General features: G+C 42.4%; 1 protein-coding gene across 1 annotated transcript; it reads left to right on the forward strand.

Moving 5' to 3' along the window:
* Positions 1-37: 37 nt before the first annotated feature.
* On the forward strand, positions 38-23,817 carry GDAP2 (ganglioside induced differentiation associated protein 2). The gene is made up of 14 exons (XM_066175528.1): positions 38-142; positions 1,673-1,919; positions 3,464-3,603; positions 7,490-7,643; positions 9,160-9,248; positions 11,147-11,223; positions 12,276-12,435; positions 13,959-14,109; positions 15,029-15,105; positions 15,748-15,824; positions 16,386-16,525; positions 17,136-17,190; positions 22,004-22,147; positions 23,063-23,817. Exons 2-14 carry the CDS (start codon positions 1,744-1,746, stop codon positions 23,108-23,110), a joined length of 1,488 nt encoding a protein of 495 aa, XP_066031625.1. The 5' UTR covers positions 38-142; positions 1,673-1,743; the 3' UTR covers positions 23,111-23,817.
* Positions 23,818-24,044: the final 227 nt, after the last annotated feature.

Below are 24,044 nucleotides of genomic sequence, written 5' to 3' on the forward strand. Positions count from 1 at the left end.
GCCGGCGCAGCCCCGAGGCCCCGCCCGGGAAGGGAAGCGGAAGCGCGGCAGACGCGGAGCTGCCCTGGGTGATGTCGCCAGACCGGCGCCGACCGGGACCCTCTGTCCGGGCGGGGCTGGCGGCGGCCCTGCGGCTGTGCCCGTGAGTGCGGCGCGGTGCCGGGGACGCAGCCCGGCCTGCGCCGGGCGAGCGCGGTGGGAGCCGGGCGGGGGCCGCTGGATGCTGGAGCGCGGTGCCGGAATCGCGGCTGCGAGCCGTGTGGCGGGAGAGGCGGCAGAGGCGGGTTCTCCTCCCGCTACGGGCACGGCACTGCGTCCCGGGCACTGGTGCCTCGGCCCCCGCCCGCAGCGCTCCGTGCCCCGCTCCGAGCCTGACAACCCCTCGGAGCCGCCTCGGCCGCGGGAGGGCCCGGCAGAGACCGTGGGGGCGATGCCCCGGAGATGTGCGCGCCCCGCTTCGCCCGCCCCTTGCTGCCGTAGCCAGACCCTGGGCTTGGCTGTTCAGCTGGGAGAAGATGCTGTTGTGGACGAGCTTCTGGCTGGGGCCGGTGTAGCCGCGCTTACCTCGCCTTTCTCCCTCACTGCCTTTTCTCCCAGCGAAAATCTTACTTAGATGCTCTTACGGCTTTGTCCTAGTGTCAGCCACTATTACCAGTCAGCGTGAGCTTGGATGCTTGGTTGTTTTGTTTTGTTGTGTTGTTTTCCCCTGGCTAATGAACGTACTTAGTAAGTGGCGTTTCCCAATTACTCTTTGTGGGTGCGTTCGTTTTTAAATTATTATCAATTATGAACCTGTATAAGGAGTTAAGTAGTGGGTGTGTATGTGGCAAACTGAAGTTACTTACCTGGAGATGTCTGTGCTAGTTTGACTCACTAGGATAGTTCAGGAGTCACTACGGAAATGTAAGAGCCAAAGCGTTAGCTGCTGGCAGCTGAAAAGTGAGTACTGGCACGTTTGAGCCTTCATCTAGCAACCCGTGTCACCTCAAATCAGTCAGATGGCAGAGTTCAGTCTTAAAATTCACTGGGCCAGTCTTCAAATTTACGGCTTTACTCCTTCTTGCAAAACTGATTTGGGTGAAGGGGTTTTGTGCCTGAGTGCATGGCTGTAGGAACTATGTGAAAGTAAGTCTTGTTTGCAGCAGTTCAGAATTCACTGAACTGCAAGGGCTGTTATTATTCGGGGAGAGAAAGGGATTTTGTTGGTTTGTTTCTAAGGTTTGGGGTTTTGGGGGGTTAGGAGCATTGTGGTTTGGGCAGCTCTTTTTTCTTTCTTATGTATTTACCAGTATCTCTGAAAGAATAGATTATACATTCCCTGCTACAAATTTGGTTTTTGTCTAGATTAAGAAATAACAGTTTTTAGAAAGACTGGGTTCCTCTCTGCACTTGGGAATTTGTTCTTGCTATTTCCAAAATGCCAGCTCACAAGTCAATTGGATCAATTTAGTAGAGGTGTTTTCACCTTGAATTGTTGGAAGAGGTTTGTCTCACTGCAAGTATCTGCCTTACTGCATACAGGTGGCAAAAGAGAAAGTGAGTGGGAAATCTGTTTTTCTGTGGTCTGCTAGCTGTTATTGCATTGCAGTCTTGTGAAAGGTCTGGCTCCATGGGACAACTACTTTTAGGGGAGAGCTGGTGACCTGATTTTTTTTTTTTTTCCCTTTTAAAGCACCTGGAAGACTCCAGTGAAAATTGGAGTGTGACAAGTTAGCAGAGGAAGGGAGTTGTTGTTTCCATTCCATGGATCCCTTGGGTGCTCCTTCCCAGTTTGTGGATGTTGACAGTCTGCCAGGCTGGAGTGATGCCTATGAGGCTAAGCAACTGGATTGTCACCAAAGTCCTGTTGAAAAAGCTCAAGTTGATGTTAGATCGCCTTTTCCATACAGGAAAGACATCAATGAAAAAATAATATTGTGGTAAGTTTGATGTGGCTCTTGTGTGTCAGTCATCACTTCTCCTATTTACTGCAGCATCCATACCTTCATGCAATCATCACTGCTGTAGAATAAAGCTTCTAAATCCTCTCTTCTTGAATCAAACATTACAGATCTGGGAAGAAAGTAATCTTTTTGTTCACTGTAAGTTTGAAAGTCTGGGATTTTGCTCCACCATAAGTTGTGCTCATAGCAGTCCTTCATGCAGCAGACTGGAGCTGTACTTCCTACTGAGATACTGTATGCTTAGTATCAAGACGTAGTTGGGCACTTGGATATGAGGTTTTTATTTTTTAAAAAATATCTTTGCTGTCTACTAGCTTTTTTCTGTATTTGCTGATGTTATTCTGCTTTCACTTTTCTGTTTTGAATCAGTATTTTTTTCTTTCTTGTGGTTCTTGTGGCCTGCTTTTGGCTCTTCCTGCCCCTCCTTCCTCCATTCTGTGTTTTGTCTCCATGACTTTCTTCCGAAATCTATTAATAAAGTATACTGTGCTGTACTTACTCCACCAGTGTAACTCAGATACTTGAGCCTGCTCTTTAGGTGAATAACTCTTAACTTAATCAGTGTGAAGTGAGAAGGATTTCTCAGGGATGCAGATTCAGGCATCAGCCTGAACCTCTTTCTGGTTAATACATGCAGGAAATGGGACTGTTCATGGATTTCCTGAAATCAATTAAGTAAAGAAAGAGAGGAGTAAAATAGAGAGTAAAGAAAGAGACGAGTAAAAGGTTAAACATCTCTTATGGCTTGAACAAATATGTGCAATTTCAACTGTTAGTTTAGTTTCTCCCTGTGCGTGGGAATCTTTATTTCCCTTCCTATGCTCTTTGATCCCAAAATCCCCAGTGGCTGCTGCTGTGACAAAAAGAAGGTCAAAGTTCTGCTACTCCATTGTCTCTTCTGCATCTGTGCCTTGTTTATCTTCTGCATGTCTAATCTTTGGACAGCAGAATGAACATGATCAACTGGAGGGTTCACAATTTGGGAACAAAAGACAAGAAAACTTTTCCAGCTGCAGCGTCAGTCTAGACCCACAGGGGTCTGAGGAACAGCAGCTGTAAGGTGCCCTGGATGGTCTGTCTGCAAAAATAAAGAAGTACATTGAAAAAATTGTTTAAGTTTTGAAAGTAATAAAACACAAGGACTGTCCTCTTACCCCCAAGAGAAAATAGGTGGGTTTTTGGAAGTGTTACACTCCATCAGTTTAACAAGCTGCTTTGTGTGTTTGCTGCCTGAGCTGCCCTACATACAGCTGCAACACTGCCTTTTCCACAAACATCCCTGAGTTTCTGCTGAGGCTGGGGCTCTTTCAGGAGCTGACGTTTTGCATGCAGTCTGTCTCCATCAGGTAGAGGCGAAAGACGATTCTGCTTGGTGAGCACGTCAGGGTACGCCACACTGTGTGAGCACTGGAGTCCTGTTCATGCTTTTCCTGGAACTTGGCCTTTCCTTGCTTGTCAGCACTGATTTGAGAATATCCTGCTCAGTTGTACATTCAAGCTGCAATAAACTCTTTCCTCAGGAAAGGAGATGTCGCGCTACTGAACTGCACGGCCATCGTAAACACCAGCAATGAGACTCTCACGGATAAGAACCCAGTATCTGAAAGTATATTCATGCATGCTGGGCCTGACCTGAAGGATGAGCTCCAGAAGCTCAAAGGTAAGTGGCCAGAAACATTTTTATCTTACTGAAATCTCCTGTCCTTGCATAGTACAAAGCATCAGGATTGGGGCACGAATGAAAAAGGGCTGAGCTTCTCCCAGGCCTCAACAGCATGAAAAAAATATGGGAAACACCTGCCAATCTAGTCTCTTTTTGCTGTTCACATTACAGATAATTGAAAGCCTCTGGCAGATATTTGAGTTGATGAGCCCTTACTTTGTGACATAATAATTCCCATTGCTATCCGAAGCCACTCTGAGCAGTTAGCTTATCAGAGCTTTTGCTCGAGGGACCAGTGTTGTATATCTTGAGATTTTATCCTGTTCAGTGTGTATATATTATGAAAGGCAGAAACTGAAGTTACCATTGAAGAAATTAAGTGGATTCTGTCATGCACTTTGTGTATCCTCTTTCAGAATGTTAATATACACACAGTCTTTCAGAAGGATATGATAATAATAGATGAATTGATAAAACACTGCATGTCTAAATAAAATCTTTGTGATTGCTTAAGTTGGTTGGTTCATTTGTCTCTTGTGTACAACAAATGGCTTTATTGGAAAGCTACAAGAGCAGCCCTAATGCAAGGCTATTCTAGAAATGGATGAGTTTTGCCTAGAGTATTAACAAAGTTTATTGCTGATAATGGGAGATGAATACTCAGCCTTTTCTTTTCATCTAACAGGCAGTGGGAATAAGAGTTTCCTTATTTTGTGTTCCTTATTTATGTGACGAACAAGAGTTTATAGTTATCCAAGGTCATACAGAAGTCTAATATGGTTTACAGATAAAAATTCACATCTCTTGGAACTACGGTCCTGAACTGAATTTTGAGGTCTCTTTGTGGTACTGCTTACGCTGGATAACAGCTTGGTCTCCTTACATAGTAACAAAATCAATCTAGAAGAGCAATATTTCTAATATAAACTCTCAGTAGCTTAAATTACAATTGAATAGAAATCCTGTTTCTACAAAAACATTCTTTGCTGATTCAGCTTGCTTTTTTTGAGTAACCTAGAAATAAAACAGGAGGAAGAGTAACCATTTTATAACAGAGCATAACACTGTGTGCTGTGGGTGGAAATTAAAATACCATAGGTGCTGTAGAATAGTTAGGACCCTGCTATATATGCCAGAACTCTTCTAAAATACTCTTGGGTTTCTTGTGTGCACTGAGAGGTGGGAAGAGAGGGACTGCATTTCAAGGAGTCCTAAAGTCCGAGATCTGTCAGCTCTGTAGGGAGTTGTTTTGCTCAGCGTCTTAAATTCCCTTTTACCCTGCTGAGTTATGCATAGTTTTGCATCTTCTACCACAGTGAAAACACTTATGTGTTCTCCCTGTAATGGATTCTGCAGGTTCACAACTCCGTATGAAGACATTTCTCTTTTAATCTTGTGCCAAGAGCTTTATGGAAATCAGTTCTTCTGTGACACCCTACTGACATGTTGTGTGGGGGAGGAAAGAGAGGCTGGGTTACAGATTTGGCATTTGAGCACCCCTATATTTGTATATTTGTCGCAGTAGCAGAAGTGAGTGGAGGGCTTAGTTAAGAAATCAGTTCAGGATTCATTTGTCACCTCTGCTTCCTTTTTGTCCTCTTTTCCATTTAGCCTTGACATTTTTTCATTGGAGAATGTTTGTGCTGAAAAAGTGAGAATGCATGGTCTGTGTTCTAAAGCTGTAAAACACATTTTCAGTTAGGTCTCTCCTGCTTTATTCCTACTATTTGGTATATATCCATATTTCATAGATTCCAAGGAAAATTATGAACTGAAAGCATGTGACATGCTGACTCTTTGAAGGCCTGTGCCTTCTTTAAGGCTCAGCTAAACTTGTATGTTCCTGGGAGCAGCATCAGTTTTGATTCCTGCAGAAATACTACAGCCAGGGGCAGGCTTGCTGATGAGGTGCTGTTGATAGAAGTTTCTTAATCACAATTACTTGTTGCAGTCTAATAAAGACCTTCTGTGGCAGAAGTCTTCCAGCTCCAGTGATGCTTTTTCTCTGTCAAACACATGATGTAGAGGATTCAGACTTTCCATTTTAAAGTTGGAGAAAAGCTATTCTAATAGCTGAAATCTTATCAGATGAGAAATGGGATCTTGACTTTGTTCCCAGTTTTGCCACAGACCTTGACTTGTGTAGCTCCCCTCACCCCTTGTATCTTAAAATAAGAGTAATACCTACTGGTCAGTTTAGTTTTATAAGTTGTATAAACACCTCCAGGCAGAATGCATTGGGAAGTATTAAGTGTGATCTGAATATAGTTAAAGATTACCAATGCTACATCTGCTTCTCTGAATTTATTGGTTCCCCTATTGGATTCACAACTATACCTCAATCAGACTTGCTTCATTCTTTTTTTCCCAAGTTTTTCCTACAGGCCTTTGCTTGCTCTTTGCTGTTTGTGAGGCGTGGGGATCACATAAAAGAAAAGTAACTTGATATCTGATACATTGTTTTGAGTCATTGGTTTGACTTTTTCCATATTGTGGTTATTTAATTACTCTCCTGAGCTGTCTTAGAGGTTGTGCAGGAATTCAGAAGAGTATGCTTAGTTTTAGTATGGTGTTTCTTCCTTCTGATTAATCCAGAAGAAGCACAATGGAGATCTATAGAAGCTAATGATGTGATTTGTTGGATCAAAAACTTTACAAGATGCTGGCTTTAAGGCATCTTGATGTTGCCATTAAAAAGATATGCTTGAAGTTTTGGGTGAGGAAGATTCTCAACCTGGAGTGTCTCTTCCCGTAAAATATGCTTTCATGCATGTTGCTAGCTTGCCTGAGCGCTACAAGGAAGGAGTGGAGTGGGAGAGATGAGCATCCCTGTTCAATGGGCAGCTTAAGCCAAGCTCCTGCAGCACTGCTGCCTGAAGGGTGGCTGCAGCTGCTTCCTCCAGTCTCTTTCCCTGTTGTGGGCACCAGCAACCTATAAGATCAGGTTGAAAGCTAATCCAAAGAAAATACTGGTTTTCTGTCAGATCAGGAAGCTGAAGTGCAGCTGTCCAAGCAGAGGGAAGGAGGTTGGAAAATACTTGTCTTTGAGGGTAGGGAAAGAAAGAGGCTAGAAGTACTTCTTTAGCTGTCCAGACCTGGAGTGGATCAGATTTAGGTGAAGAAGAAGTTTAGTAGACTTTAGTAGGCTTTTCTTCCATGTGCTGAAGGAAAAACAGATTTCAAACACAGAATCTGTTCCTAGAGTATGTAAATGGAGGGTGCTGTGAACAGAACAATTAAATGTATTGCTTGAACTTCCTTTCCTTGAGACCAGACAACTAGTCTGTCCAAAGAGTATGAGCTGCATGAGGATCATATGTCTGCCTTGTGGACATGAAGAAACTTGCAAAACAAAGCAAGCTACCTCAGTCTGGGAGCATAAATTAAACAAGTATATTATCTATTCAGTTTTAACAGCTTTGCCAATGACTGGTTTGTTTGGTTAAGGAACTTAGAGTCATTTTATCCAAAAAGCAGTCCCCCCCAAACCAAGTTGTTAAACTCAGAATTATTGCTAGCTGTGTGGTATACTTGTGCATGTGTTGTCTGCACATTACTAAATCATTTCTTCCTTTGCTCTAAGTAGCATAGTGAACACTGCAATTAAGACAGAAATTCTAGCAATATCTGGTTAGTCTTTATATGCGTAGTTTTAAAATTGACAGGAACGAGCACAGCTCTCACCTCCTTAGCCTGACTAGGTGCTAGGCAGCTGGTATGAGATCGGATGCTCTCCTTAATATTTGATGTCTAAAACACCAGTTTCTGTGTATGAAGTGGAGTTGTCTGACTGGAGGAAAACTAGGGCTTGAATGCTTCTGGCTTTTTTGCCATGACATGTAAGATATGGACATCACTTCCTGTCGTGTTTTATTTCTCCCAGGCTGCAGGACAGGCGAGGCCAAGCTGACGAAGGGCTTTAACCTGGCCGCGCGTTTCATCATTCACACGGTGGGCCCCAAGTACAAGAGCCGGTACCGCACGGCGGCCGAGAGCTCCCTCTACAGCTGCTACCGCAACGTCCTGCAGCTCGCCAAGTAAGCATGGCCCACACGGGGGTGACACCGCAGCTGGGCTGGGAGCTCGGCCCTGCACAAAGGTCTCACCTCTGCGAGTGTCTTCTCGTGTGTGCTGGGTCTGGTTAAGGACCGGAGAGCAGGAGTGGTTTCGCGGTGTGCTTCATGCCTTTGGTTATCTCTGCTGTGGCATAGACAAAATGCACAGAGAGATCTGGGCTTGTTCAAGCAGTGAAATGGGGTAGCTGGAGCTGTGCAGCATTCCCTTCCTCAAAGGAGGAACATTAATAATTGCTTTGGGTTCTGTGCTGCAACAAGTGTTAACGGAGCTTGCTCCAGTAGCAACTTCATGTGTGTCTGCCACCATATGGACACACCCACACAAGCAGATCTGACTGCTCTGTCAGTTCTTATGTTTGGCTTCTCTGCCCTTGTACAGCAGACAGCTAAAATTCTGAGTCTGAGGATTGGGTTACTTCTAAATCTACAGTTTCAGCAGCTAGGGTTGTGGGTTTTTCCCCTTTCGTCTGTGTATTTTCTACTTCCTCTTAACTAACAGTTTTTCTTCCTATTTTTCTGTGTTCTGTTCTTCTCGTGTGACAAGTGTTGTAGTGGTAGCAATCACAAAATACACCTGAGCAAGAGCAATGTCAGAAAGCATACCTAACAATTTTTTAGGGTTGGGAAGATCAATTATTCCAGGGTTGGACTTTGTGTTACAGTGCAATAGCAACTGTTTCATACTCAAGATTACAGCTATGTTTTTTAGCATCTGCCAATTTTGTTCTGCCTCAGAAGTTACGAGCAAATTTAGGCCTGGACTGAAACGTTAAAAACTATTTAAAAATTCTTATACTTCTGTACACTGAATGTCTTTCAGTCAAGCTGTTTTCTAGAGTAACTTTTGATGTTTGTGAAATTGTCTACCATCTCTGAGCTTGCTCAAAGTCCTTTGATTGGGCAACAGTTCTGCTTTACTCCTCTGAAAATGTGGCTCAGTGCTGGAAGCATCTTACTGGTCTTAAAGTATGTGTCACTCCATTCTGATGGTTGTCTAATCATACCTAAGATGGAGTAAGCCACCTTGGCCAGTGCCCAGACCTCTAACAAAACAAAATCACTGGTCAGGTGAACAAACAGTAGTGTGTATGCATTGAAGAGCACCTTCTTTTTCCCTCCTTCTCCTTACTGTCAGTCCTAAACAGGAACAGAAGTATTTTGAGTAAGGATTGAAGGGAGTTTCAGGGAAGAACTTAATTCAGGATATGAGGAACTGTAGGAACAACGTAGCTGAGATAGAGGGAGAAATCTGAAAACAAGCACCAGAGGAAGCAGTGAGGAATAATTAATGGTTCCCTCCTTCCCTACTTAATGAGGGTGTGTGCATCTTGCCAGGGAAGAATCCTAGTGCAACAACCTGAAAGGATTACTGCTGCTAAGAGCCAGGGAAGAAATTAATGGTGCTCCCTCCTGTCCTGACAGACAACTGTTTGCACCTAGCTGTCTCTTCATTTGTTTCTCTTTTTCTGGATTCCAGGGAACAGGCAATGTGCTCCGTAGGATTTTGTGTCATTAACACCCTGAAAAGATGTTACCCCTTGGAGGATGCAACTCACATAGCCCTGCGTAAGTGTGTTGGGAAGCAGCATAGACTGGACAGCAGCACGCAGCAGGTCACTTATCTCTGACAGATCACTCTTGAAATGGGGAAACCTTTTTTTTTTAGGGGGCTGTGGTTCATTAAAAAGGCAAGGCATTCCATTGTTGATCAGAAAATGGAAGATAAAAACAAATTATCCTTTCTCTCAGTAAAAATCCCTGGGATCTCATCAGTAAAGATCCATGGGAATCTGTGCTGGAACTTGAATTCTTCAATGTATTCATTTATAACCTGGAAAAGATGCTAAAAGAGAGAGAGTTTGCTGGTAATAGAAATTTGTTCCTAATAGCAAAGATGAGGCCTTACTGTTGCATACTTGTAGACAGACAGATTCGAGCAACAGTGAATTTCATCTGCTGTTTTAGTGTCACCAGCACATCCAAATGTAAAGTGATATCCTTCCCCCACTGACCCACTCCTACAGGCTTCTGCCTTTGCATGCAAAATGATGGGCTGATTATAGGCAGCAAAACATCGAGATGATAATAGTTCCATGAAAACAACAGCTAAGTGTAAGACACAGCAAGCCGAGTAAGACACAACAAAATTAAGAATGTTATGCAATAAATCATCGCTTTGTTCCCCCTTTAAAGCTGCACATTCAAAAAGAATATAATAGACGGAGAAGTTGAGGAGGTCCACAAGAATAGAAAAAGGCAAGAAATAGCAAAATGAACTCAAGACTTTTTCAGACTGGAGTATAACAGGCTTGAGGGGAGTGTGATAGATGTCTGTAAACTAATGAGTGGCATGGAAATGGTTAAAAGGAATCAGCTGTCTCCCAAAATAAGAAGCATCAAACCATGCCAGTTCAGAACAAACAAGGGGAAATGGTTCTTACGCTTGGTATTTGTTTTATGGAAATTCTTACTAAAAAGCATTGCTAAAAGTTTTCAAATTCCCTTGTGCTCAAGAGGAAACTATATTAAAGAAAAAATAAAGAGCACCGAAAACAAATCGGAAAATATCCTAGGCTGAAAATAAAGTATAGAAAAATGTTCAAACAAGAATATTATATACTCTTGTATATATAGTTATATACTGGTTCCTACTTTCCTCCATCTCTTTTGCCTTTTTCACGTGTTCACATAGATTCAGAACTGTTTGCTGTGGAACTGCACACCTGCATTTGTTGTGTAATGTCACAGGTCAACATGATTACACAGGAATTTGTGTGCAGTGGTACACAGGAAGTATTTGAAAATAGCTCCTTTTTTCCTCTGCTGTTTCTTGAACTCCCACAAAAGTATTCTCTGTAGATAACTTCTTTTATTGCTCTCTTCTGTTGTCTCTGTGCTGCTTGATAAAATACCCCCATACAAAGCAATTTGTTTGGACACTTTCTCTCATGATTTACAAATAAAACTTTTGTATGCCTCTTTGGCACAGCTGACCCCAGAGATTTTGTGTTGCTGAGCCTGCCTTGAACCAGCTTCTGCTGTAGCTTGCTTATATTGCTTTGCTGATAACTTAGGGCAGAGTGACTTGTTCTAAGAGTGTCTGGTTTTAGCAGTTTGCACAGGACTCAATAAAGGAAGGATTTGGCTTGATTTTTCCAGGCCACTAAATCACATTTCACAGTCTAAGAAATGCCTAGTAAGCTAAAATCAGAGAGATTTATCTCTATTTGTCTCTGTCTCTAAAGTCAGCATCGGGAGGGAGTGGAGATGGAACTTCCAATATGCCCAGCAATCCATTTGGTGTGTTAAACCACCACTTAATCCACACTTGCCTACAGCCTGTGGAGCTATTTAGTATGAGGAGAGATGTATCTCTCTTCTGCACTCTGAGTTCTTCACTTGTAGCTGTGTGTGTAGATTCCTCCTTCTGTTTTACTAACTACATTTAATCTGCTTCCTTGCAGGCACAGTTAGGAGGTTTCTGGAGGTTCATGGAGAGACTCTGGAGAAGGTGGTGTTTGCTGTCTCTGAGCTTGAAGAGGTATCTTCTTGGCATTCGTTCCACCAAAATTCCTGGGCATGATTGATTTTCTCTGCAGCAGTAAAGCTGGATTTGGATTTCCCCTTCAGATCACATAGACTTTTGGTCTTGCAGCATCCTTCCGTCTCCTTCTTAGCATAGCCTCTTTTCCAGGACTGTTCATGCTCTTAGCAGTCACTATGGACACTTTGGGAATCTTTCTGCTTTTTGTTTCAGTGTTGCTGAGCTGTGGACAGGAGGCAGTAGGGGAGGTGATAGCATGCAGTTGTGCTGGATGCTATCTGTTAGCCAGAAAGGAAATTCCTCACACAAAGTTTCCTCCTTACACAAAGATGTGCTTGAAGAGGGCCAGTTCAGCATTCCTACAGGTCACCTGCAAAGATCTGAAACAGTGCTTGCTGGCTTCTTGGAATAGCAGACTTGACATTCAGTGATCTGTGTGCTGAGAGATGCAGGCAGTTTGAATATTGACTTTCCTTGTACATCAGATTTGTTCCTGTGCAGAACACCCACACTGTATTCAGGTTCTATGGCATATGGATAAGGAAAATAACTAATTTGTTTGGGGTCATAAAATTGCTAATCAGTTGGAGAGAACCCATGAAGTAATATATTCTGTAGAGATTTTCACTATATTTCTTCATGTGGGGAGGGATTTTCTTGTTGGGTTGGTGCTTCTTTTCTCAAGCAGATCACTAAAGGTGATCTGTGTTGTGGTGCATTTTAACACAAGCAACATTTGCTGAAATCTGTTGTCCATGTGTATTTTAACTTCATTACAAAGCTGAAGTATCTGCAATCTACCCGAGTTCATGCAGCTTTTAGCAAAGTCCTCTCAAAGTCATTTGCCAGTGTGGCAAAAAAACCCAAGAAATTAACCTCAATTAAGGTTACTTGATAAAGTATTCCCAGCTCACAGCCCAAAGTTACCATTGAGGGAGGCAGTACTTTGCCTCCAAACTGCTGAGAAGCTCCCTGCTGCAGAGGCAGGCGATGTTTAAGCGAAGAACACAGGTGTGTGATAGACCCTTCAGGTATTTTTTTATTTGTAGGCCACTTACCAGAAGCTGCTGCCTCTGTATTTCCCAAGATCATTGGAAGAAGAGGTGCGGTCCTTGCCTTACCTCCCTGCAGATATTGGCAATGCGGAAGGGGAGCCGGTGGTACCGGAGCGGCAGATCAGGATCACTGAAAAGCCAGGCCTTCCAGATGGTGAGTTGGGAACTGGGCTTTGGCATCAGTATCTCTCTGTGAGAAAGTCGGTGGGAGAAACAGAAAAGGAAGGAGAAAGGTGTTTTCCCACCTCAATTCCCCTAAGTCAGGTTATAATGATTCCACTTCTCAAGCTGCCTTGTTGGCTTCTTGTGTTCCCCAGCAGTAACTTTCAGTAGACTGTTCTGTCTGTTCCTTTCTTGGTGGAAGAGGTTGGTAGTTTGTTCCCTTTGTAATTTTTTTCCCAAAGCGATTAGGATCTTTGAAGGTGTTTTTGCAGAATCTCGTGCAGCCCCTTATTGAAAAAGGTATTATGGTTAACGGTCTGTCCTGTGTATTAGCAAAGTGTTGTTTATGTATTAGCAAATTTTGTCTCAAATGATAGATCCTATTGATCCAGCAAGGACACAATCCATCCAGCTAGTAGATGGGCAGTGAAAACTAGCAGAAACTCCCTAAAAGATATAAAATAACTAGGGGAACCCAGAGATCTGTGTCTGGAGATGGCTATCGAAGTTCACTGGTAGATATCAGGGTGGAGGTGAGATACATGTAGCAAAACAATATAGTGTATTAAGGGACACAGCAGACACATTCTGCCTTGCTTGTTAAGCAGTAATGTGCAAGTTTTACAGCCTTAAACCATCCAAAGCATATAACTTGGAATTAATTTCGATTTTCTGGTTTTGCATAGCTACTTGGGATAAGGCTGAATTATTTAATATTTGCTGCCGTGGCTGACAATACCATGTGAGGTATTCAACCACCAGCTAATAATTTGTGAAATTACTGGATTTGCATGTGTAAGAGTGAATTTGTATAGTGGAATCCTGCACTCTTGTTCCATTAGTACTGTAGCATGTCATGCAAAAAGGGAAAACTCAGTTCCTGTCCAGACTGCCCAGAGAGACAGTGCTAGAAGTCTTAGCAACATGCCAGGATGACATCAATTCAGTGGAGCATTCTGGTATTGCCACAGCAAGTGAGCCTGTGCTCTTCTATTTCATCAGCCAGCCTTGTTGTAAACTGTGCTATAAAAATAGCTACACTCAGATCATTGCAGGGTTTGTTCAGGAAGTGTCAGTGATACAAGAAGTGAGCCCTTGTTACAGTACAACTTCTAACTGAATAAAGCTGCAGCTTCTGTGCCTCTGCGTGCTGATTTTTCCACTTTTGACAAGTACCATGACTGTAAAGCTCAGGTAGGCTGTAAAGCTGAAGTCTCTCTCTCCAGAACTTGTTTTTTTGGGTGAGTGAACCCTTTGTTATGAGCTGATGACTAGGACTTCCCAGTTAGTTTCCAGGCAAACCAACATTTTAAGGGAGTGGTCCTCAATCACATGCTGTGATCTGCCAGTGGTACTGGGGAGGTACCAGAGCCACATTGTGGTCCCTTGGGGGTTTTGTGTTAGTCTGTAGCATAACGACTGTGTTGTTTCACTGGGAAATGTCCCAGTTCATCAGCAGCATTGCTGTCCTGTACACAGCCCAAACATTTGATACCATCTTTGTTTCTACTGCAGATGCTTCAGATGAAGAGGGTCTGGAGGCGGATTTGTCTTTCATTGGGTCCCATGCTTTTGCCCGCATGGAGGGAGACGTTGATAAGCAGAGGCGCCTCATCCTGCAGGGACAGTTGTCAGAGGCAGCACTGCAGAAACAGCATCAGAGGAAGTGAGAATTTGCTTGTTCATGTGAATATTTGTGTTAGTTAGGACCAACCCATATGAATGATGGTTTTGTTATCTCTAAAGCCTCATCTTCCAGCAAGCCAATACAGGTAAAGCCTGATGTCACCCTGGATTGATGTAGTCGCCTCTTTGGTCTGAAGGGAGAAGGGACAGGACAGTAAGAGAAAAAGGGAAGCTTGTGATGAACCCTTTAGCACACCCAGTGCATCCAGCCAGCTCCCTTACCCGTTTGCCACAAGATGTCACTGTTTTGTCGCCACTTTTTGTAGGGGGATCCCCTGCTTTGGATCCTGCCCACTTGTTCCTGAGGCTCTGCACAGATAGCAAAACACTTTTCTTCCATTTGATAAATAAAAGAAGGCTCAGGCTTTCTCCCCCTCCCTGTTCTGGTAACCCTAACGTGCATGATCACTTCTTTAGAAGGTAATTCCATGCTGGACACCTCTTGAGGTTTAGTGTTGGCTTGTTTTGTCAGATGAGGCACTAAGCTGTTCGCCAGTTGTTCATAAAACTGTTTGCTGCGTAGTTGTGTTTGACATCTAGGCTTTTAAAGGACATTTTCTTTTTTTTTTTTTTTCTGTCTTTTAAACACTGACATGTTTAAATGGAAAAACCTCTGAGGTCTTTTCAGCCCAATTGCAATGCCACTATAGTTAGGAGTTGGTATGTATTAATTGCCTGAGTGAAATCATTAGGTGTGTAACTAAGACACTAACTTTTATTCTTTAACATTTCTTTCTTTAAAAACATGATAGTTGCTCCATAGGTCAGAAAACGGCAACATCAGAGAGGGCTCAGTCAGAAAAACCTTGTTTTGTCTTTCCCCTCCCATATACCTCTTCAGGCTTATACTGCTGATCCAAAGGGGGATTAGATCTGACCAGATGTTTTTGACTTTCTAGTTATAATCGCTGGCTGTGTCAGGCAAGAGCTGAAGACCTCTCTGACATTGCTTCTCTTAAAGCTTTGTACCAGACAGGTAAGTTCCGGGTACTGATGACTGATCTATGTTGTCTTAAAGTAAAACTATTTTTCTTGCACTTGCACATAGAACAGGTCATGCTGGATGCTGTGTTTCTGGAGAGAAAATCTGTTCAGCACTTTGGTTGATCTCTTAGGCCTCATGAAAATCAATCTTTGTGTAAATACCAAGGTTGTGTGATACCTTCTGCTCAGTAGCTTCAAATTTCCATTCTCTGGTTTGCCTTAGACAAGGCTCTGTGGGCTGCAGGAGGTCCATGAGGCGTGATCTGGGAATATGTGCATTGGAGTTCAGAGCCTGCTTTCTAGGAAGAATTTTGCTTTGGTGGTAGAATTGCAAGTTAATGGTTTGGGTTTTTTTAATAAAACCCATGTTATTATTTGATGATTAGGTAAATATGGAGTACACAGGCAACATAAAATTCCAGTCCTTAAGTTTCTCAAATGTGATACCTGAGGTATTTTTTATCAGAATAGGTACTGGTATAGTGAGAGCAGCACCTAAGCATATTTCCTCTGTTGGAAACCAGATGCATTGCAAAGGTTCTGAGCTGAGGCTCTTTCTCCCAATTTGAAAGGGCCCAGCAACAAAACCTGGCATGACTGAGAGAAGCTGAGACATCTTTTCTTTCTTTTGTAGGTGTGGATAATTGTGGCCGCACTGTGATGGTGGTGGTTGGAAGGAATATCCCTGTAACATTGATAGACATGGAGAAGGTAAGGCTTTGTGAAACTAGAGTTGTGTAGGTTACATATGAATGTTTCAGATGGAAAAGTCTGATTATAAGGATAATTCAGTGTTAATACTAGAAACATCATTTGTAGAAGACTTAAGATGTTAACTAGAAAGTATTGTTATAGGCAGATGAAAATGTGTATGCAGAGCTATGTGTGCATTGGGCTGACACTTTTCAATGAGGCTATTTTTAGAAAAAACAGAGCTAGTATGGACTCCTTTTTTCCTGAAGAAGAAGGAGAGTTACTGTGTTTCTAGAACTGCCAAGATGTGAAGAGTGAAATGCAATGAGTTAAATGGAGTTTTTCAGGGAAACAGCAAGAATGGCTCTCCATCTGTGAGGTCAGATAGACAGAAGACTTCCAAGTTTTTACAGTCAGGTTGAGGACTTGGAATGTTGGCCTTGCTTTTGTAGCTGAAATGTAATGCCATCCAGCCTTATGATTCCTGATTTTTAGGTGAAACAAGGGAAGTATATTAAGATGTACTGCAACTGTGAAAGAGTTCTTTGCAAATATAAATTTTGTTTCTTTCTGCCTCAGGCTCTTCTGTATTTCATCCATGTCATGGATCATATTGCAGTGAAGGAATATGTCCTGGTGTACTTCCATACGCTCACAAATGATTACAATCAGCTAGACTCTAACTTCCTGAAGAAACTCTATGATGTTGTTGATGCCAAGTGAGTGTCAATAGGAAAAGAACATGTTCTAGTCTTCCTCTGTGCTAGGCAAATATTTGTTATTCCCTGTATCTGGTTTCCCATTTATTTCTGAGCGAATTTAGCTGGGGCAAAGACCTAAATAACTAACAAAGGCAAGAAGAAGGAAGAGATGTTTTCTTTCCTTCTAAAGTCCATCTTTTTAACCAGAAGTTCTGTCCTCTGCCGTCTCCCTCTGGAGCTGTTAGGGAGGCACTCTGGTTGTCTCATCTGTCACAATCCAGAGCTGGAGCTTTTGGAGCCTGGCTTTGTTAAAGTGTGTTGCTGGTTGTGAGAGGGGAGGTTTGGGTAATAGTGGCAGTCATAATTTGTCCTTAACTTACTTTCACTTCCTACTTGAAAGACTGAAAGCTGTGATGTCTTTAACTGAAAAATCACCATTCTGCTTTTTTAAAAATTTTTCTTTTTCCTTTACATTTAATTTTTTGGTGTCTGCCCTTAACATTAGATCTAACTTTACAAAACTACATCACAGGCACTTAAGAAAAATGGTCTCTTTTGACAGTTGGCTTGTGTAGGTGATCTTAGTTAGAATTCACTTTTCAATATTTTTTTTCTTTCTCTAAACCAGGTACAAGAGGAACTTGAAAGCATTGTATTTTGTCCACCCAACGTTTCGTTCAAAGGTGAGGTAAATCTTAAAAAAGAAAAGTCTGTCTTGCATGTTGGTGGAGTAGCACGTAAGCCTGTAGCGTGACGAATGTGGAGATATTTTGGGAATATAGAATATATTGTATATAGAAGATTCCCAAAATTAGGCAGTATCTTCTGGATCCACAGTCAGAACTTGAAATTCATCCCATCTTTGATCTAGCTGCAATCTTCTAAGCTTTGTGAGAAGCTGAACCCCAATGCAATGCACACTGTCTGTGCCCTGGTTTTTGTGTGCTCTTACCAGAGAGAGGTGGAAGCTTTGAATCCTGTTTCTTTCCAAGGAAAACATCTTGTCATTTTTCCTGCTGTCTGGCTGGCAGGGTGATGAACCACCATGACCAAACACGCAGGGAATTTTTTTTTTTTTTTTTTTTTTTTTTTTTTTTTTTTTTTTTTTTTTTGTGTAGTTCATCTCCTGGATGCTTCATCTTTCCTTTCACCACAAGAGGTATCATGTGTGTCCTGTGTGTCATCTCAGGGCTGCCCTGGGAAGGGCAGAGAGCAGTCTCCGGCAGCAGTGAGATTAGGCAGAGTTAGAGTGGAGAGCAGCAAAAAAAGATGGGAAGAATGCCTTTGATGGAGTGCAGAAAAAATCTTGTTAATCCATCAGGAGGCAAAAAACCTGAACTTGTCATGCACTAAGTTGTTACCCTTGGCTGGGATCTGTGTGGGGCAGCAGAAGATGGAGCTGGTTCCCTTCTGGACCTCACATCCACTACTCCTAAAGCAGCAGTATGAGTACTTCAGGTGAACTAAGTGGCAGCAGCAGCCCTTCCTAGAATTTTTGTTTGTCTAATTAAAACAGAAATCTGATCCTCCATGTTCACATCAGACTAACCTCTGTGTTTATTCTGCTTCTTGCTGACATTAATCAAATTTGAGAAAATTATATGCCTGGAAAAACCCATCTGTTTGCACATGTTCAGCAAGGATTTCTTTGACTGCTAAATCTCCAAAGAGTCCTTTCTTTGCCTGTGGACAGCTGAGATACCGTGAGACTTGGAGCTTCCTTGTTTTTATGGAGATAAGACTGAGGCTTCCCAACAGCATAACTTCCAGTTTCTCTTGGATTATTATTTACTCCCACAGGATAGACATCAGAGGTCTGTGTCCTAGAACTAGAGCTTCCAGCTCTGATGCTCCTAAAAATGTGGAAGCTGGTATAGAACATTACTGAGGTCACAAAGTTGAGTGGAAAAGCTGAAGCTAGGAAGTACTAGTGTTTTAGATTCTCAGCAGCATTTCACCCCCCTCCTCTCTTTCCATGCATTTCTATTTAGTTGAGAAACATTCTGTTGTTGTTGTTGTTGGATGACAACTCATCCTCACTGGTGTCTGTTGCCATCTTGTGTGTCCCTTTGGAAACTGCAGTGGGACTCAACAGACCTGTAGATGAAGCAGATAGATGGTTGGTGGGCAGCAGGGAGGGTAAGAGACACAGAGTTCTCAAACTTGCTGGAAATAGTATTGGTTTGTATCCTATTTTGGCAGCACAGCTGGAGTCAAAAGGGAATGTGTGTCCATGTCTTTCTGCCAGTCTTTTCTGTAACTGGAAGGCAAGCAGGATTGCTTCCGACTGTTGCAAGGACTATCAGCTTGTGAAACATGATGGGGAATATGCAGCAGAAAGCATGGTGAAGAAGATGGCTGCTAAGAGAGATTGTTTATTCTCTCCCCTCCTTTTTTTTGGTTCTTTCAAGGCTCTTGTCTCCATGGAAGCTTGCTAGCTCAAAAACTTCAAATTTCTTCAAAAAGATTTGGCACATTCGTCTTAATGTTTGGATCACTTCCTTCCTTCCTTCCTTCCCTAGAAGTAGTAGGAAATATCCCATGCCTCAAATCCAGGAGGAAGGCCTGTGTATTCGTGTGACTTCCCAAACACATCACCCTTGTACACAGATCTTCAATGTCTGGTATAAATTGTCCCTTTCACAGCAGGATTGAATCCTGCCATCTGTTAGAGACGGCTCATTTATGGGCTCAAAGGGATCAAGAGGCTTTTGATCATGTCTTTTGGAAAATCATACATCCCTAGAAAACCAGCACAGTTCTCCAGGTGCCAACAATGGGGTTTTTTTCAGTTTCTATGTAAACTGTGTTTTCTGAGTGTAATTGCCTGCCTAGAATACATGGAGCTGGTGTGCAGGGTTCAGCAGTTACCCTAAAGCACAGAGTTACTGAAGCAGGGTGAGCCACTGTGCACACATTTTTGTACAGTGCTCCTGCCTTTCCTCATGCTTTGAGTGTTCTTGTGATGTGTGAGATGGAGCTGTGCTTGTCATCGAATTGTAGTATGGGTGTCAACAGCTTTGTAGGCTGGAGTGGCTCTTGCTGCATGAGCACTTGGCTGCCAGGCCTCAGATCAAGGTACCCATGAAGTGCCATCACAAGTTCCTTTGTACTGTTGCATGCAAAGTTCTCCTGCTTGTTTTTGATCAAGCTGCTGATAGATAAATAAAGGGCTTTTGGAGGCATTTTTATGTGAATCCTCCCAGCTCCCCTCTTCTGAGTGCTCTCCAAACTTTTTCAGAGTTTGTATTCTGAACTGAGCTATAAACTGCTGGATCTGAAACAGTCTCACCCAGAGTAATTCTGCTTCCATTAATTGGCTGTGAATCAAGAATGTTTCAAAGTTGAAAGATACCCAAAGACTCAGATTAGATATTCATGATCATCATACTCTTTGTATTTATCATAAACAATTTTTGATTTGTTTTTCTATAACGGTCCTAAAAGCAGTTTCTTGAGATCAGATGCCAATGGAAATGTTGTTGCAAATCCCTTAGGTTTTTTTTCTACACAAGATCATTCTAATTGGAAAAAAAAATCCCAAATTTTAGTAAATTTCTCTTTGAGGTATGCCCAAATCAAGAGATTAGTGACGCACCTAATCTGAGTTGCTGGGGTTTTGTGGGAGATGTCTCATACATATACCTGTGGGTTTATAGCTTGGCAGAGTGACTTTGACAGCCAAAAATTTTATTTAGATTCAGAATATCAGGGCAAGAAAAATGAAGAGAAACTTCAGCAGATGTCTAGATGTTTAACTTTCTTTGGCTGCTCTGGTATAACTTACTCTACTTTCAGTGCATTGACAGAGATTTGGTGTAATTTTAAGTTTCATGTCCTGTTACCAGTAAGAAAATAGCTGCTCTTGTATTACTGTTTCTATAACCTGTGGTTATCAAGAATAGAAGTAATAGAAAAATTCTCCAGAAACATTTCTGCCCCCCTCCCTTCTCTCTGGGTTCCTGGGTAAGACACCAAGCTCTGCAGTGGCTTGTATAACAAGAGGAAGAAGGGGAAAAAGAAAAAACACTTTTCTCAACAGCAGTTTTTGTGATGGCTGCAAATATATCTCCCATTAGGCTTTTATACATTAAACATCCATAGGAATTATGTTTAATGATTGTCATTCATAACACACCTTGAAATCCATGCTACTTTGGTGCAAGATTGAGAAGGTATTTTTCACCCATTAAACTGTCACTCATAAGAGGTCTTGTTAGAACAATATAATGAATAATGGATGCCAGTAAAATCCATCTCCCTGCTTTCTGGTAACGTAAATCTCTAATTCTGCCCTCAAAATAATGAACTGATTTCAAATGTTCTGTCATGTTCTTCACCTCCTTTTCTCTTTTTCATTGTTCCTTTCTCATTACAGTAAGCTGTTTTGAGGAGGCAGCACAGTTATTCCAGGACAGTTTTTAGGAACTGACTTCTTCTTTAATGTTGTATTCAGGCAGATCACTTCTATTGACTGAATATTAAGAGTTTATTTGAAACTCCTGCTTTTCTCAGGGCTTTTCTTGCAGTGTTGCTTCTTTTCTGTAAGCTTCCTGTTGTCAAAGCAAAATTATCAAACAGAATGACAGAATGGTCAAGATTGTCAAGGACTCTGGAGGTCATCTGCTCTGACCCTTGGCTGAAGAAGAGTCAGCAAGAGCTGGTTGCTCAGGACTGTGTGATTGACCCCTAATCTGAGCATTTGTGACCTGTAGAACATGTTTTTTCTTTTCCTTCAGTCTGCCAGGAAAAGAACAGAAAAGAAATAAGCAATAAGTAATAAAGTACTTAATTTTGGAGGAAGTGGATTGAAAAGGTAAAGCTTGTGCAGTCAATCTAAGCAGGATTAGATTGCTGTCTTACTGGTCTTCAAAAACAAAATTTCCATACCCTGTTTGTACCCAAAACAGACAGAGGTGTGAATATTTAAAGTAAAATCTTGTAGAAAAAGTTGATAGACTTGTTCTTTTAGAGTTAAATTAATAAGGTTTTGATAAAAAAGGTGGTAAAACAAAAGGTCACTCAGACAACCCAAAGCAGAAGGGAGATTTCAGTATAATCTTTAAAAAGCCAAGTCTCCCTTTCTCTCACTCTAGCTGGCCTTTCTTTCAAGTAAAAACTTGAATGTAAAGGATTGAAAATGCTTCTGACAGTCAAACAGGTAATTTTCTGAACTGGCTAAACTTGGAGTGAAAGCATGCCACTATACTGATGGGGTTTTAAGGACAAATAGCAGAATAGCTGTCACTCTTGGGCTGTAGAAAGGGACCTTAAGCTGGCATTTGTGTAGAGTCAGAAAACAGTAGCTTGAAGCTCTCAAGACACTGCCTGCTAGCAGTTGGTGGTGCATACTTCCTGACCTTGTTGTGTTATGGCAAAGATTTTAGTGTTTCAGGTTCAACTCGAGCCTGTTTCACTGTGGAGTATTATTACACTGAACTGGAAGGTTTTGAAGCAGCACCTTGTTAATTGGTTTTTGTGGGGTTTTATTTTCAGGTCTCAGCATGGTTCTTCACAACCTTTACAGTCTCAGGGCTAAAGGACAAAATCCACTATGTGGAAAGCCTTCAGCAGTTGTTCACAGCCATACCCCCAGAACAGATTGATCTTCCCCCTTTCGTCCTCGAGTACGACGCCAGGGTAAGTGACTGCCTGTGGCCACCATGAGCCTCTGCCCTAAGAGCACCTCTTGTGCTGCTCCCACTCTGCTCTGCAAGACCTGTAAGGGGACTGACTTCCACATCTTAAGAATGGGGAGAAGGAGGAGGGAAGGTTCCTGGAGAATTTTTGTCTTTCTGTGAGTAATGATTCCCTGAATATTTTTGTCTACATCAGCCCAAGCAGAGGGCTTGGCTAAGAAGGAGGCTACTTTCCCTTTAGAGCAGTCTCCTATGTGCATAAAAGGCAGCCTGCCCTTCTTCAGCCAAGAGCTGTAACATAACATGCCAACAGCCTGTGGACAAGAGAAAATTTGTGTTAGCTGCTGTACCCCTTATACTGACTGGAAAAAAGAAATAGTAGCTGTGTTTCATCTTCCCTGCCCCACATACTAACAAGCACGCAGGAAAAAAAAAAAAAAAAAAAAAAAAAAAAGGCAACAAGACAGCAGGGAAAAATGGAACAGTAGAAAGGTGCCCTGCCTTTGTATAGGACCCTGCCCCTCAGGTCTCTAACCAGCTGGTGGCATGAATATGGCTTGCATTAGCAGAATCATACCAAAGACTATGTGATGTAACTCCAAAGCCGTGGCCAGAGCTGTGTGTCTACATTGGTGGCTTTGTCTGAGTCACTGGCTATTCATGGCTTCCCGGTGTCACAGCTTTGGCATAATGGCAAAAGTTTAACTTGTACTTTCTGCTTAAAACACAGGCAAAAACAAGGCCTGTGCTTGCCTGTTCACAGCACAGTGCTCTCCTGGGTGAGTTGTGGCACTCACTGTACCCATGGAAGACAAAGCCAGAACACCTGATTATTTCTGCCTCTGTGGCACTGTCATTGCACCAAGGTGTATTGGAGAAGACTTCTGTTCAACTGCTCATTCTGTTCTCCTTGCAGGAAAATGGGCCTTACTATTCCTCTTATCCTCCATCCCCTGACTTGTGATCTGCAGTCCCGTGATGCTGCCAGTTTCCCATGGATCCAGAGACCTGATGCCTGCCAAAACCTGTGCATTTACCCATGGACAGAATTCAGAGAGAGGGTTTTCCTCCCCCAGCTCTGGTATTTTTTTACTGATGAGATATTTTCAAGCACTCAAGCAATCAAGAGAACTTTATGCCACTGTGAACTGTACAACTATTTCAAATATATTTATCCAATGGAAAAGCTGATTTAAAGATCACTAGATGCATTTGTTTGTTTTGTTGTTGTTGCTGCTGTTGTTTTTTGAAGCTGTTACATTATTTTTCTGAAGAGACTTTTTCTTTTCTGGGAAATCATGTTTGTAACTATGACTGTTTTCCAGCTCTGTTTGTAATGCCCATTTCTGACTGGTCTGCACAAATACTGTGCAGTACCAGCCTGACACATCAGTCATCCTATGGTCTGTGTTTCACATCTCATTCCTTTCCCTTTCTGTTAGCACTGATTACTTTAGTCTTGACCCAACAAAGCTGTCTGGAATTGGGAATGCCATGTCTGCAGGCTGCCAAAGCACTACAACCAAGCCAACATTACTCCAGGATTTAGTCCCATAAACTGCCAGGTGAGCTGGGAGCCTGGAAAAAGTCCCTGGCATTTTCATTGGATGATGTGAAGGACCATGTCAGGATGCCACTGCCCTCCCAAGAAGAATAAAACTGAAAAGCATTTGTGGTTTCTTTTCTCTCACTGTATTCATTGATGTTCTCATTGCCATGGAGATGTTTGTGGGAGTGGATGCCATCTGCCTGTGCCTGGAGGGGAGGGGGAAATGGTGGCTCCCACCCCAGCCTCTGGTGGCAGATTGTTCCTTGGAGATCTCCGTGTCCCTCTGATTTCCTGTCACACTGACGCTCACTGATTTTTGTCAGACATGATAAATGCAAGAGAACTTAGT

The sequence above is a fragment of the Chamaea fasciata genome, unplaced genomic scaffold (genome assembly GCF_029207755.1).
Source record: "Chamaea fasciata isolate MVZ Bird 193981 ecotype frontalis unplaced genomic scaffold, bChaFas1.0.hap1 SCAF_2, whole genome shotgun sequence".
Classification (NCBI taxonomy): Eukaryota; Metazoa; Chordata; class Aves; order Passeriformes; family Sylviidae; genus Chamaea; species Chamaea fasciata.